Raw genomic sequence first — 16,013 nt, 5'->3', positions numbered from 1 at the left:
CGCCGGGGTAGCAGTTATTGTTGGGGGTTAACTGCCTTGCTCAAAAACAGAACTGCAGATATTTCCACCTTGCCTGCTCTGGGTTTTGAACTAGTAACCTTTTGTCTGTTGGAAAGAAGACTGAACCAGGTTTTCCTCTAGTATTTTGCCTGTGCTTAGTTGTATTCCATTTATTTTTATCCTAAAAAACTCCATAGTCCTGCAGATGACAAGCATACTCATAACATGATGCAGCCACCCCCATGCTTGAAAATATGTAGAGTGGTACTCATTGATGGGTTGTGTTGGAGTTTCCCCAAACATAATGCTTTGTATTCAGGACAAAAAGTACATTTCTTTGCCATATTTTTTGCAGTATTAGTTAAGTGCCTTGTTGCAAACAGGATTCTCTGTATAGGCTTCCCTCAGTACACTCTGTCATTGTGGATTAACTATAACGTTGTTGATCCATCCTCAGTTTTCTCCTTTCACAACCACTAAACCCTAACTGTTTTACGCTGAACTGTTAAAATCACCATTGGCCTCATGGTGAAATCCCTGAGCAGTATCTTTGTAGTGACTGGGTGTATTGTTACACCATCCAACGTCTAATTAATATCTTCACCATGCTCAAATGGGTATTCAACGTCTGTTTTATACTATTTGTACCCATCCACCAATCGGTGCCGTTCTTAGTGAAGCAGTGAAAAACCTTCCTGATCTTTGTGGTTGAATCTGTGCTTGAAATTCACTACTCGATTGAGGGACCTTACAGATAATTGTATGTGTGGGGTACAGATATGGGGTAGTCATTCAAAAATGATGTTAACAGTATTATTGAACACAGAATGAGTCCGTGCAACTTATGTGATTTGTTAAGGACATTTTAACTCCTGAACTTTTTTAGGCTTGCCATAACAAAGGGGTTGAATACTTATTGACTCAAGACATTTCAGCTTTTAATTTTGATTAATTATTAACATTTTCTACGAACAGAATTCCACTTTGAAAGGATGGGTTATTGTGTCAATGACCTACACACCATCTCAATTTAATACATGTTTAATAACGGCTGTAACACAACAAAATGTTGAAAAAGTAGGGTGTGAATACTTTCTGAAGGCGCTGTACATGTTGGGTACACAGAGCAAATAACTGGAGCGTAACTGCAAACCCGTTGTTGATGTAATTAATTGTTTAAGTATATACATAGAAACCATTAACATTCTCTATGTGGTACTAATATTTTCTCGCTCAAAATGTTTATTCTGCCCAACTTGAACCTCAGTAAGTAGGCTAAGCTTTAACGATGAGTCTTCTATATAGTCTAGCAGCAGTATAGCGTCTGTTGGAATGCACTTCATTTCACTGACTGGGCAACTGACTGACTCAGTCGACCACTAGTTGAATGTGTCGCCTATAAAGGACGAAAAACACAAGTACAAAGGAAGAGTAGTGCTTTAAAAAATGTGAGATTGATTTTTAAAAATGTATTCGAGCAAAATCAAATAGATCTGAAATAGGCTTCATGTTAAACAGCACTGAAACTGTAGCCATATACATACATTCCCTAACTGTAAAAGGTTTAAGAACATTATATTCACAAAACTAAATGATGAAACATGTTGGGCCTAATGAGCTAGAAAAGTAGTCACAAAATGTTATATCCTTATCCATTATGCATAACTGACCATCCTTAACCTATTATAACAACAATAATTCTACAGGGTTTCAACAATTTCCCATTATTATGATTACATTGTTCATACTAGAAATGAAATAATCACAATTTACCTGATTCCTTTAAATTAAGCCACATCATAAAGATTCCAATTATGTTATGCAGAATAATTGATTCAGTTCAAGCCTGATAAAGGCCTGCCTACATACTATATTCTGCTCGCCGTGATCACAAAATGTATTGACAACTAGGCATAATTAAATTCACTACAATTTTGAGCACGACTGGTGTGAAAAGAAGTCTATAAAACCATTTACAGAATGTCTCTCAGATAAAAATGCTATTGGAGGTCAAATGAGTTTTGGAATAAATATCAATTAGTTTTATCTTACTGCACATTGCATAGTGACGTCAATCAGGTTTTAAAAGGGTAGGTCTGCAAAAACAAGTGATCTATGTTCCAAAAAATATTCCACTCTCTCTAGTTTCTTTAGAATTTACAAGTTCAAAACAACGTCCTGGACTTTGCTGGGATTTTCATGTTCAGATATAAGTAACACGTGTCTCACCTCATACCACCAAGGCTCATTCTACAGGGTGTTTAAAAACATTTTTTTTATTAGTGGTACATTCCTAATCAGATGATATGAATAAGATAGTAAGATATCCATATAACCTTGATGCACTAGAATAGACCACAAAACCTTATACCATGTCAAAGGTGTGAAACTCTAAATAGTATGCTACTTTACGTATAAATTACGCATAGATTACATTTCATTTCATTCCGGGTTTTTTTCTCAAATCTAACGTAAATCCTTCAAGCTCTCAACACGCACTTGGAAAGGAATGTGTTATATTCTATTGACACTAATGCCAATGGAGCTGTGCGAACACTGATAGAGAAGAAATGTAGACATACACAAAACACCGACTCAGCCTGCGATAGAAGGGTACATCGGAAATGTGTGGTTTGTATCTGACGAACTCATTCGGAAGGATTATGAGTTTTTGTTTCAGTTTTTATGTCGAAGTGACGATGTTCTGGATTGAGCTAGAGCGGAACCGGATCTACTATTTCTGCGTCAGATAAACATCAGGGCAGACTGTTCCGTGTATCCAAATTCTCACATGTTGATGCAAAGTAAAAAATCCCCTCGAAAGAGCATTCTCAGACCAAAAACTCCAGGCATAAGCCGCAGCTTTGGCGTAGATAGCGAGGGGGATTGGAGGGTGCTCGCTGCTGGTTGGATTTTAGGGTAAATATGAAGTGACAAGTGTCTGCTCTTATTGTGGTGCGTCAGCCGACTGGCGCCAAACGGCTCTTTAACCAACGGAATTCAAGTTAATCAAGCCGAGGGTCCACAGAATGGATTTCTTAAAGGTACAACACAACAGTACCAAGACGAAGTTTTTGGTCGGGGCGCCTAAGGGGTCGTTGCAATGGTCTCAAGTGTGTTATGTACTGTATGGGGTTTGACACATACCAACAAACTGTTCAGGAGAGTCAGGACGCTGTTGTGTCCTCACGCTCAGAGGGGAGACATATTTCAGTTTATGTTTCAGTTTATGCTGAAAATGTTGCAGTTTAGGCTGAAAATGAGAGCGAAGAAGGTCATATTAGCATAAAAGGAATAGTCTACGTGTATATAGTACAGTATAGGAGAGCTATCGACAGGCTATTCCTGGTTTTTATTTATTTTCACTATTTAGGCTATAAGGCAATCAAATAAAGTGAATGTACAATAGTCACTTTGTGTAGGTCATAACGTGAGCATTAATAATTTATTCTGCCTCAAACCAAGTGAAGAGGACATAGATAGGCTACACATCAGAAGAAAAAACATATATTTCGTTTCTCTAAGGCTATAAGCAAGCACTCACCGCGTTATATATCTGTCGATGTTGCCCAAATCAACAAATTCATTTGTTTTCTTTTCTTCTTGCCTCGACGCAGCATCTGTCTCTGCGCTTTTCAAATGGCCCGGGGCAGTTTTTAAAGTGGCAATGTCCGGTTTATTAGTCGCTGTCCTTGCTGTGAATCGTTCACAAAACAGCAGCGAGTCACGGAAATGGACAGCCCTGAAATATAATCACTAAATCGAGTCCGATAGCCCACCATTCAGGTACGGATGGCTGTGGACTCTCTTTCCGTCTCAGCATTGTCTGTGTAAGTATATCATTAAGCACAACCAGTGAGGGAACTAACTGTATGCTATTTTGGCCAAACCACGATCAACACTTCAACAGATATAACTGCACGCGGATTTCTAAACAAACGAAACCAGATATAATGGCTATTAGGTAAATTGACCTAAACTGACAACATAATCTTCACATGAAATGGAACCACAACGAATCTATTTGAAATCTTCGTTTTCCTGAGCTAAATTCATACTTTAAAAAATCAATCACCGGTATAGCCTACTAACTTGATTTAGCCTACCTCTAGGCTATAATGAAAGCGACTAAAGAGCAGTAAACGTAGGCTATCTATTCGGGTATTGTTTCTGGGCTGGAGTTATGCACCTCGTCGAAAGTATAAAGCGCAAGCCGGACGAGGTGATGCCTCCACCGGCCAAGAATTGAGGGCTGACCCGGTGTTTGGCTTGGAGATAAGGGTGGGATTTCCCGAGCTTTCCTGTCATTGGTTAATATTTTATTCCGTTGACATGTTTTCTTACTGCTAATGCTTCCGACACCTTGTTGTCCACCCCCCTCTCTTAGAGCCTGGCTGGAGCTGTCAAAACCACGCCTATAGAGGCCCACAATTGGTCCAGAAAGCGTAAAATCAGCAATCAAAGGGGCTTGGTTCATTAGTGTTGGGATCGAGGCAGGAAGGACATGTGAGATAGTCACAGTTCTACAGCGAACAGGGCAAGATCATTTCAACTCCGTGTCCGTGTGGAATGATTGCTCTAGCCTTCCGAGAGACACATCTTATTTTTATCAAAGCGATTGGTGGGGAGAAAGAAGGAAACCAAGATTCTGTTCTCAAAGCGTCGCTGCTTCTTTATCTTTGACTGATATTGTTACTGTACTTCGTGGAGGTACCAGCAACGGGAGATTACGTGTAGTATAAGCTAGTTCTTATCAATTCATTTTTCCCCAGATAATAACCATCTATAACGCGTCTATTCATAGGCTAGCTATCTGGCACCGTATTCGAAATTACTTCTGAATAATTCTTACAGAAATAAGACTGAAATAAATTATTCTGGAAACGGACCTACTATTTTTGCCCAGGGGGGAGAATATCACTGTATATCATCATTTCACTTCGATATTTTAGATGCACCGATGAGAGATCCAGTTTTCACAGGGACTGCCATGGCTTATCACCCTTTCCACGCTCACCGGCCGACCGACTTCTCCATGTCAGCTTTCCTAGCCGCCGCGCAGCCCTCCTTCTTCCCGACGCTCACTCTGCAACACGGGGCTCTCACTAAGCCCATGTCGGACCATCTCGTCGGAGCCGCGGAGGCAGGGCTCCACCCGGCTCTCAGCCACCACCATCAGGCGGCTCATCTCCGCAGCTTGAAGAGCCTGGAGCCCGAGGAAGAGGTGGAGGACGACCCTAAAGTCACACTGGAGGCCAAGGATCTATGGGACCAGTTTCACAAAATAGGAACAGAGATGGTTATTACCAAATCTGGAAGGTGAGAGTGCGCTCTGACAATTATTGCCAGCGAAGCTGACTACAGCGTCATGGTTATTCTCTGTCCATCAGTGGCGATTTTAGCGTGTACATCTTGGTGGGACAAACATTGTCCATACTGTATAGGCTTTGTGTTAAGATGTGCATTGTGTTCAGATTTATTCTGTAACGCTACAGCAAGATTATGGCGAAAGCAAAGAAGTAGCTACATTTAGGATTATAGGCAATAGTCCAGGCCCTGCTAGGCTAGACTGGCTCGATGTGATTGTGTTTTTCATTGTATTCTATTGCATGTTCTTTAACTTATAAGCCTAATGTATCATCGAAATAAATAAATAATTTAACTTAAAAGTGATAAAATACAAACAGAGTTTTCTTTATCATTGTGACCTGACTTGATAGCATTGTATTTAGTTTCGATGGTACGATTATAATAAAGTTATAATCAAGTTTGGAGCGTCTTTGACAGTAAAGGATATTTTACATATTTTGAAAATGTAGAATTTAGTTTAGGCTAGCAGTCTTGCCGGAGAGGGAAAAAAGTCCCCTGGCTTTAGTCAGTAAAACGAGGATAGCATATGGATGGATCAAACTGCATTCTCTCGTGACAGTTGAGCTTCTGGATGTTGTAAACAGACTGTCAGACTTGAAAAAAGAGGATTGTGATTTAACCTGATAGTGTCATATCATAAATATATTTCACTCGGCTGATTGCCGACGAATAACTAAATATTATAATTAACAATATAAATTAAATACAAAGTACTTTTAAGTAGGCTATTAGGATCTACTCCTTATTCGTTTTATTTCCTACAACTATCATGGTATTTGCAAAGTTGCATGTACATAATTCGATGGAATGCTTTTATTATGAATGACAGTTCTGTCAATGAATATTACTTTATAATTTGCCTCGATCGATGACTTGGTGTTGCATTTTCCTGGACACGAAGGAGAGGAGAGAGAGAGAGCAAGTCGTGTTATTACAATGTTATTGCCAGATTTATGGGTCTTGTCTGACAACATTAAATGTCATATTTGTATGAATAATCCTACATGGAGTTAATTCCACGCATATTTTTCTGTCTTCCAGGAGAATGTTTCCTCCGTTTAAAGTCAGAATAAATGGGCTTGATAAAAAAGCCAAGTATATTCTATTGATGGATATAGTCGCTGCTGACGACTGCCGCTACAAGTTCCACAATTCTCGCTGGATGGTAGCGGGAAAGGCCGATCCGGAGATGCCCAAAAGAATGTACATTCACCCGGATAGCCCGGCTACGGGAGAGCAGTGGATGGCCAAGCCGGTTGCTTTTCATAAACTGAAGCTGACCAACAATATCTCGGACAAGCATGGATTTGTAAGTACTGTATGTTGACTTTTATTTACATTTAAACACGCAATTGTATTTCTGATGGATAACAATAAATTACACACATGTTATAGACAATATGTTTTAGGTTAGATGTAACACAATCTATTTATAGACAGATACTGTTGGATTTTTTGAGCGAGATATTTCTATAGTTCTTGAATATTCTCATTCTATTTGCAACATGATTTTAGTAGGCCTAACGTATTGCCACTGTATTTTTCCCAATAGATGGATTAGTATTGCCAGGCTGTTGCCAGGACATTGTTCAACTCAATGTCGACAGGCCTCTTTCCAAATATGATCTCCCAAAATGTCTAAAGCTTCATAAAAGTAACCTATAAATCTAATAGCATGCTCTTGTTTGTAGTACTGAGTTGTACACGATTGTGGAAGAGGATTGTATTCATAATTCAAGTATTAGATTTTCTATTTTTAAAAAGCCTCATATAAACGAAGAGGAGTTCGTGAGAATTAGGGATTATGAACTTCAGAAATCAGGTCAAGGAGACCGGACAGAGTGGAAATCGGTTTGGATAGGGCGAGTCTCTGTGGCGTCCTTTCGGTTTGATAGCTTTACTCCGATCTAGCCTCACTGTCTTGAGCTTGCTTGAGCAGCGTGGAATAAAAACAGTGTATGGATGTAGCCTGTACTCGAACTCGAAGGCCGTGCCTCGGTCCCTGAAGTGCTTTTTGTAGCCTACTGTAAAAAAAAAAATATCCGCGGAGAAGAGGGAAATGATGGATGCCACACAAAGTAGGCTATATTGAGAGAAGCTGCAGCGTGTGTTCAATGCTCCTATGTGCAAACAAACCGACTGTAAACAAATTGATATTTACATGCCAGACGCATCCAGACGTTTTTGCAAAATGTTGCAGACAGTGTTTTGTTAGATGTAGGCCGTAGGCTATCCAAAGTTTACCTTTAATTATCCAGCCACTGTGTAAAGGCCTACGTATTGTTGTATTGTTGTAGTTAATAAATGTATATAATATACATGTTATAAATGTTATCAGATACCCAGTAGGTTGGCCAGCAGATATGACAATGCAAACATTACATTAACTGTTTATCTTTAATATTGTTTTGTATCTCGATCTGGGTTGACCACAGGTGTGTTCTCTTGCATTCTGAGAATACACACTAGGCCCAACTCTAAATAAGACCTACTCACTGTTATGAATAATAATGATACTAGGCCCAACTCTAAATAAGACCTACTCACTGTTATGAATAATAATGATACTAGGCCCAACTCTAAATAAGACCTACTCACTGTTATGAATAATAATGATACTAGGCCCAGTAATAATTAGTATAAGAAATAATAATAGCATATTTTAATGTCATTTTATAGTGTTAATCACTTTTGGGCCTACGAGTTATTTTGAGATAGGCTTATCATCAGATGGTATCGATGAAATTATAATAATTCATTTTTCCCATATTTCCACAGACGATTCTTAATTCCATGCACAAATACCAGCCCAGGTTTCATATCGTGAGGGCCAACGACATCCTGAAGCTCCCCTATAGCACGTTCAGGACATACGTGTTCCCGGAGACTGACTTCATCGCTGTCACAGCTTATCAAAACGACAAGGTAAGCAATTTAATACAGTAGTCCATACAATACTATACAATACTGTACAATACAGTGGAATTTAACATAGGCTACATTAATGTTCTAGACCATGAAATAACCTCGCCATAAGAGTTATGTTCACACAAATGCCACGATTTTGTATCAGCAAAGGGTTAAACTGAATTTCAATTTCAATTTTGTTTGTTTTTATGCTGTGAAAACTTGGCTCATTTGTGGAATTAGATGGCCTCACTCGTTTGTTTAACCTTGTTGCGTGTAATGATCTTTGTTTGCGAACCTTAAAGACATACTTTTTACAGTGAAACCGTTGCTGCGGGGTTTTTAATCTGTAGGACTAAATGCACCTGCTCAATCAAACCGCATGTTGGTCATCATTGTCAAATGTTATGGTTAACCTTACGTAACCAGTTTAGCCTGCAATTGCAGGCATATATTTGACTAGTAAAATACGTATTTGTAAAGATTGGCTATTGCTGTTGTCTTTCCGCCTATGGGCTATGGACGATATGCTGCTGGCTACAATTCCATTCAAATCTAATTAGATGGCGCTTCTTTGGACACTGACACCATTTGGTTAAAGATTGATTTCCCCATGGTTATTCAGGGTGTCAGTAATTCCTAAGATTGATGGTGAGTATTTATTTTAGTTGCAGTCTAAAATTATCTAGCTCCCTGCGCCCCCCTCTCCTCTTCCCCTCCATGAGTCTAATTGGCGTCCGTGTCAGAGGTGGTCTTGTTGCTATCGTAAAGTTTATGGCAAAGAGTCACAATCGATCAGAAGGCACTAGCCTCGTCAGTTTGTCCGCGAACTACACGGTTTCAGAGGCTGCCTGCGCAATCAAAGCGTAACAGATGGGGAACTGTGACTCCCCGATTGGTCGATTCGTGAATTCCTCAAGAGTTCCATACACGGCGAGGAGGGGGAAAACACCGGCCTCTCAAACAGGACAAACTCCGTATCGAAACATTTAGACCAAGCGGCGTGTACAGCGGTTCCAGTGACAGGGTTGGCTTTAAAGCCCATGCAGTATTTATTTACCATACATGCCTTGCATGAAGCAACCCGCACTCAGCTCTCCCCCTCTCTCACTCTCTTCGAAAAGAATGGATGGAGAGACACTGTATGTTTCTCATGGGGCTCGTGAGAATAACGCCTCGTCATTAAACCCCTATTAATAATGCAACATCTACCGGGGCTTTCTTTCATCTGAGTGTGTTCTGTTCGGTGTGTTTAACGGGACACGATGTATGTGGGAGAACTATATCAGACTAAATCAAGTGGAGAACAACACGTGACCCTATATATAGGCCAAGACATTATTCGGCCTAACTGGACCTATATGCCCATAGGCCGAGTTATGGGCCCAATACTACTACTAGTACTACTAATAATAACAATAATTAATTTTAACGTCTATGGTTAGGCCTATTTGTCATTGTTTTTCTCGTTTATCTTGTGTACACCCTGCACTGCCTAATATATTTTCTCTATCTCCTGTCTACAGATAACACAACTGAAGATTGATAATAACCCTTTTGCCAAAGGATTCAGAGACACTGGAAATGGAAGGAGAGAGAAAAGGTAAGCATAGGTTCATTCACCCATCACACTGTGTAGTCTAGCCTAGTTCTATAGAAATTATATTATCACAATACGATCATATGCATAGGTCCTATGTTATGCATGTTTTAACAATGCCCCAGCGTTATTCCTTAATCTGTTTATTAGTTAACAAAATAAAAATGACAAAATGCATACTATTCTCAACTCTGATGTAGGCTTATCATTGAATGTAGGTCGGCCTAATGCTGGCATCATGTCATGTTAATGGTGTATGGATGCCTTACTTGAATACATGTACCCACTATTATTAAAAGGGAACCGTTCAACTCTAGGAAACAGTTGACCCTTCCCTCCCTGCGGATGTATGAAGACCAATGCAAAGCAGACCGAGACGGGGGCGACTCTGATGCCTCCTCTAGCGAACCAACAACTGGCCGAGAAAGTGCGCACTCCCCAATCGGACCTGGATCCAGCCCCCTTAGGTTCAGTCGAATCAGCCGAGGTAAAATAAATTATATTCAACCTAAATCTCAGTTCGTTTGATAGGCTTAAACATAATAATGCAATTGTGGCCAATGGCATTTAGACTTATGGTGGCTGAACTATGTAGGCTATAGGCCAAATCCTCTAGTAATTTAGCCTATTTGAGAGAATAGGCTTTAGGCCTATACCCAATAGTGTACGGTTTGTGATAACTTCATTTAATTTATTATGTCAAAGTATTAGATTTACATACTAAAATTCATAGAGGGCGGCAGGTAGCCCCATAGAGGGCGAAAGGTTGCTAGATCGAATCCCCGAGCTGACAAGGTTAAAAAAATCTGTCGTTCTGCCCCTGAACAAGGCAGTTAACCCACTGTTCCTAGGCCGTCATTGAAAATAAGAATTTGTTCTTAACTAACTTGCCTAGTTTAAAAAAATATGCAACACAAAATGCAATTTACCAAGAAAACACAGAGTAATAGTACATTTTCTAATGACAAAATGTACTTTGATCGTTTTCAACAGCTCATGTTCTTTAGATTTTCAATGTTCTTTCGTGACAGGCTATTTGTTCAACTCACTTATTATTGAAATATTAAATAAATGTTTCCTGTTGTAATGCATATACTTAATCAGGCTATTTGACCATCGAAAAACTAACTTTTGACTGCTCAACTTTCGAGTCATAACTGAAGTCAATTTACTCTTGGGTTAAAATACAACACAAAAGCCACATGTTAATGCTCGGAGTAAGCCTCTTGGGCTGACGTGTAGGAAGGAAACGGTTAGACAAGGCATGTTAACACTAAATCATGAATGTACACTTTAAATAATCACTTACACAGTGCGTGTGTGTGTGCTTGTGAATGTTGTAACCACTGCCGTTTCAACTGCTATTTTACATTCCATTATTAATGATATATTTGTATTTATTTAAGTCTGAGCATGGCAAGGAATTTTGTGTTATTTTACATTTAGGCCCACCAACATACAGCTAATTCTGACTACACATTTTTTTTTATAACAGATGATAAAACCTGTACTGACAGTGAGCAAGAACTTGATCATCAGGATGAGCATTGTACCGCATCAAACAGCCCTGGACCGGAGCCGCCCTCTCCCTTCAGCCCGAGGTGCGAGGACCGGGTGAAAGATAAACCGAGCCTGGACAAGAAAGACGACTATCCTGGCTCCAGGAAGCGGAGCGACTCCATATTCAGGAACCCTGAGAAAGGAGACAAAACGGAGAACAGGCACAGGAAAGACACTACAGATTCGTCAAAAAAGAACACCGCAGACAGTGGCGGGATAAGCGCAAGCAAGGAGAGTTTCTCCCCGCTCATGGTTCAAACAGACAGCCCCTCACACTTCAGCGCGAGCCACCTGCAGAGTCTGGCCCTGTCTGGCTTGCACAGCCAGCAGTTTTTTAATCCCATGAACGCCGGACAAATGCTATTTCACCCTGGACAGTTCGCTATGGGCCCAGGAGCGTTTTCTGCCATGAGCATGGGACATCTATTGGCGTCGGTATCTGGAGCAAGTGGTATGGAGAACGGCAGCCTCTCCGCCCAGGGCACGGGGGGCACCCCGAACCCTTTCCCCTTCCATCTGTCGCAGCACATGCTCGCCTCCCAGGTAAGGGAGACTTTAATTCTACACAGCAACAAATTGTTTGTTTGAACTCGGAGATCACTTATAGGCCATTATGCTCGTTTGACTTTAGGCCTAGAATAGGCTTTGACGAATCAAATCAAATCAAATCGTATTGGTCACATACACATGGTTAGCAGATGTTATTGCGAGTGTAGCGAAATGATTGTGCTCCTAGTTCCGACAGTGCAGCAATATCTAACAAGTAATCTAACAATTCCACAACAACTACCTAATACACACAAATCTAAGTAAAGGCACGAGTCTTACAAGTATGTTCAAACTTAGTGCCAAAAGTCCACTGTAGACGCGATGCTTTGTACCATTTAACTGGCCAGATTCAGCAGGCCCTGTTCTGGGCAGAACTCAATGTCGCAGTATGTTTTTGGGTTATCAGGTCACTGCCACTAGGCCTAGGGAAGCTTGGGTCTCTTGCACGCTTACCATAATGAGGACGCATGCTGGCAGAATAGCGACAAAAAAGTATAGGCCTATATTATTATTACCATTATTTTGAACAACAGTTTTGTTAATTGTGTTTCAAAGCAGTCTGATATTTGTTTCAAATGAACAACCACTCAGGAAATGTATGTGTGCAAAAACGCAAGGCCTTGCTTTTATTTACCCCCCTTTGGATTGGGAATAAGCGTTCTCCTTTTTAGCATCCAATGCGTATAGCCTTCATTATTCTAAGGGGTTCATTAACATCAGAGAAGATGACTTCCTTGTAGGTTTAATTATTGAAGTGAACTAGCTATTCAGGCCGTGCATAATTTGGTCGTTGAGCGGGTTCCCCCAATAGGCCTACACATTTGAGTAGGCTACATCATGGTCTGAATATATCACTATCACCAACACGGTCCTAGTGCTAACTGCCATTTTCTCCTGTCTGATTTCAGGGCATTCCCATGCCGACCTTTGGAGGCCTGTTCCCATACCCATACAACTACATGGCTGCTGCTGCAGCCGCGGCCTCCGCCATGCCCGCCAGCACTACAGCCAGCTCGCTCTCGAGGAATCCTTTCCTCACCAGCTCCCGCCCTCGGCTCCGGTTTAATCCTTACCAGATCCCGGTGTCTATGGCCCAGAGCACAAGTCTACTCACCACCGGCCTGCCAGGCGGACTAAACCCCGGCTCCGAATCCTCCAAATCGGGCAGCAGGGAGACGAGTCCAGTGCCTGATATCCACAACAACAAAGCGGGGTCGAGTCATAGGACCAGCTCTCCCAAATCGATGAAGGACTCTATCAATGAGCTCCAAAACATCCAGAGACTCGTGAGCGGCCTGGAGAGCCAGAGAGAGACGTATCCCCCCAGAGACTCCCCTAAGTGATCTCACTAATGGAATAATATATTCCACCACGACTTGGCTTGAAAATCAGAGGACTTTATTAAACATTTTGTACAGCACATTACGCGAGGAAATGGCAATACCGGCCTACCTTATCTCGCACCTGGACTGAGCAAGGAAGCAGGGAATGAAGGAGAGAGAACCAGCGTCATCGCTTACTGTTACTGTGTGGGGTACGCTTTCAATATTGTAGGAAATTGAAGCATCGAAATAATATGAAAACCAAAAGTGGGCACTGAATTTTTAGGCTGCTGGCTAAAACTTGAGTACACAAAGAGGATACCATACCACAAGGAGGAAAACCTACTAAGAACATTCGTCATGTAGAACATATTGATGTTAAAAGGACAGTGGTGACACGTCGTGGCATTGTTTTTAGGGACTGAAGAAAGAAAGAACTTTATCGAACTATAATCAATAGACGTGCTTTTGATTTACGATGAGAGCACTGCAACAGCATAAGTACTGAATGAATATGGGCGTGCAACCTGTGGAATGACAGGAAAGCAAGCTACATCCAAAAGGTTTTCAAAACATAGGCTATTTCAAAAGGGATGGATAAAATAAACATTCCGTTAAATATAATTGATAGAAGAAAGCTTAGGCCTATCATTTTTGCCAGAAAAAAATGTTTGAACTATTTATGTAATTAAAATTAATTATGTAAATAAGCTATAAAGGAATCCAAGAATATGCAATTGGTATTAATTTATTCAAAACTGTACATTGGCGTGTATATAATATTTAGAGTTTAACTCATTGCTTTTTATTATTGTTTATTTTACATGAACGTATAGGCCTTCTGTAAATGAAAGCTATTTAGCGCTTGTTGGTTTGAACCAGAACGTCTTTAAATGTAATGCATAGGCATAGCTGATTATCTGCCTGTGACACGTGAAGGAAACAAACATATGTGCCATGTTTATCTGCAATCTCTGTCTGCAAAAACTAATATCAGAAAAGAGAGAGAGAGATAGAAAGAGAGAGGGAGAGATAGATAGAGAGGAAGCTGCCTATTTGTCACATTACCTGACTATTGTCTGCAGGAGAGGCAGAGATGTAGAAAAACCTCAGGTCATTTCACTCCAACACAGGAGAGGATGATAGCATGTATCTTTAAATGGGGCACAATGCATATCTATATATAAATATATTTAATTTGAAAGCGTATCTCGTTTATGCTGGTTGTCCGGGTAAGTTCATTTTTTTGTTGAATTATCTCAAAATTTCAATAAAAAAATAATGTGTTAAAAAGTTTTGTTCACTCATATTTTGTATCTACTGGATACAGTTAAAGTACGTTTGAAATTCTGAATACTAATAATAATAATTTAAATTAATGATTCATAATGTATATAGGCTATAGGCTATAGACACACACACACACACACACTTTTGTGAAACATGACCTAAGTAGTTCACTGAGTGTATGGCGCCCTCTGTCGGCAGTATATTTGAGGATAAAATGTACGTTTTTCAGCCCAGTATTTCTCTAGTTCTTTATCAGTGATGATTGTTTAACAAATTCACACGAAATATTATGTTATATTATACCATTTTTAAAAAGGCAAATCAATGTATTGTAGGTTTCTGTTCATAAGAGCAATGTAGCATGTATAACTGTCATTAGTTACAAGTCAATTTATTCTTATAACAATTAAGACTATAGGTCCATAATTGTCATATTTTCATTGCGTTGCAGTTGAATAGAGGCACGTGAGTGATGACACATGCAATGCACTTATTTTTAAACTGAGCTACTGTTAGTGTTTCTATCAGTGTTTCCTGTAGTATTGTCTGTATTCTACTATTAATAGAATATAATAGTAATATAGGAGTATTTATAGGAGGGCGAGACACGGAAGTTCCGTATCCTCCTCTCCAATTCAACCGCACATATCCTCTACACTTTCAATGGCACTTGGCCTATAGACGCAGTTAACCGTTTGAGTGAATTAAAAAAACGGATCACCATTTGTATGATACACACAAACACAGTAGCCTACGGTTGTCTATAGGTCTATTGAAATAAAAAATAATTGACATATAAGGAGGGTTAAATTAAATATACTTTCCCTTAAGAAATTAGACTCAAATTAAATTCAACAGCAGTGCTCAACATGGCATAGGCCTTATAAGCATTTTGTTGTCGCATTACAGAAACCGAAGGCATAACTTTCCAAAAAGTACACAAATATTGTCTTCACACGGGCTAGTACAGATTAAAACTGTATTATTTTAATCGTGAGAGAGATGCCTTGGTCGGGGTGAACTTGTCCCATATCACCGTGAAAGGGTTTTAAGCGCCACAGCACAGGCTGGGAAGTTTGGGAGGATTGGCGCTTGGACGCCAAGCCAATTTGGCAGCAGACAGCCCTTTGTCCAGCAACCGGCGCCTGTCGCCTGCCTGCCGGCCACACAGCCTCCCCACACCCGCGCATAAAGGCAAGGGGAGTTGGGGGAGATCCCACCAGCCACGGTTCTTCTAATTAGAGCACCCCTTCTTGTTTCTTTTCTTTTCTTTCTGCAGCCATAATCACAAAACTCCCATTCTATTATGGGGCCATTGTTGCCCACTCTGTTATCTTCAATTAACAGAGTGAGCTACTCGACCTCGCACTCTCGGATAACAAACTATTTGTCTAAAGCAATCAGTCAATGACTGA

At 40.3% G+C, this 16,013-nt stretch overlaps 1 protein-coding gene across 5 annotated transcripts; it reads left to right on the top strand.

Moving 5' to 3' along the window:
- Nucleotides 1-3,777: 3,777 nt before the first annotated feature.
- LOC139385671 (T-box transcription factor TBX2b-like) lies at nucleotides 3,778-14,601 on the top strand. Of its 5 annotated transcripts, none has more exons than XM_071130928.1 (8): nucleotides 3,778-3,830; nucleotides 4,388-5,319; nucleotides 6,412-6,688; nucleotides 8,149-8,295; nucleotides 9,804-9,880; nucleotides 10,195-10,364; nucleotides 11,373-11,980; nucleotides 12,895-14,601. In XM_071130928.1, the coding sequence occupies exons 2-8, from the start codon at nucleotides 4,961-4,963 to the stop codon at nucleotides 13,327-13,329; spliced, it is 2,073 nt and encodes a 690-aa protein (XP_070987029.1). In that variant the 5' UTR covers nucleotides 3,778-3,830; nucleotides 4,388-4,960; the 3' UTR covers nucleotides 13,330-14,601. The 5 variants fall into 5 exon arrangements, with proteins under 5 accessions (XP_070987029.1, XP_070987027.1, XP_070987030.1 ...); XM_071130926.1 differs by having other exon boundaries at nucleotides 3,781-3,830; nucleotides 10,177-10,364; XM_071130929.1 differs by lacking the exon at nucleotides 3,778-3,830 and having other exon boundaries at nucleotides 4,307-5,319; nucleotides 6,412-6,679.
- The last annotated feature ends 1,412 nt before the right edge of the window (nucleotides 14,602-16,013 follow it).

The sequence above is a fragment of the Oncorhynchus clarkii genome, chromosome 27, assembly GCF_045791955.1.
Source record: "Oncorhynchus clarkii lewisi isolate Uvic-CL-2024 chromosome 27, UVic_Ocla_1.0, whole genome shotgun sequence".
Taxonomy (NCBI): domain Eukaryota; kingdom Metazoa; phylum Chordata; class Actinopteri; order Salmoniformes; family Salmonidae; genus Oncorhynchus; species Oncorhynchus clarkii.
Note: the sequence above shows the minus strand (reverse complement) of the source record. Positions and strands in the feature narration are given on the sequence as shown.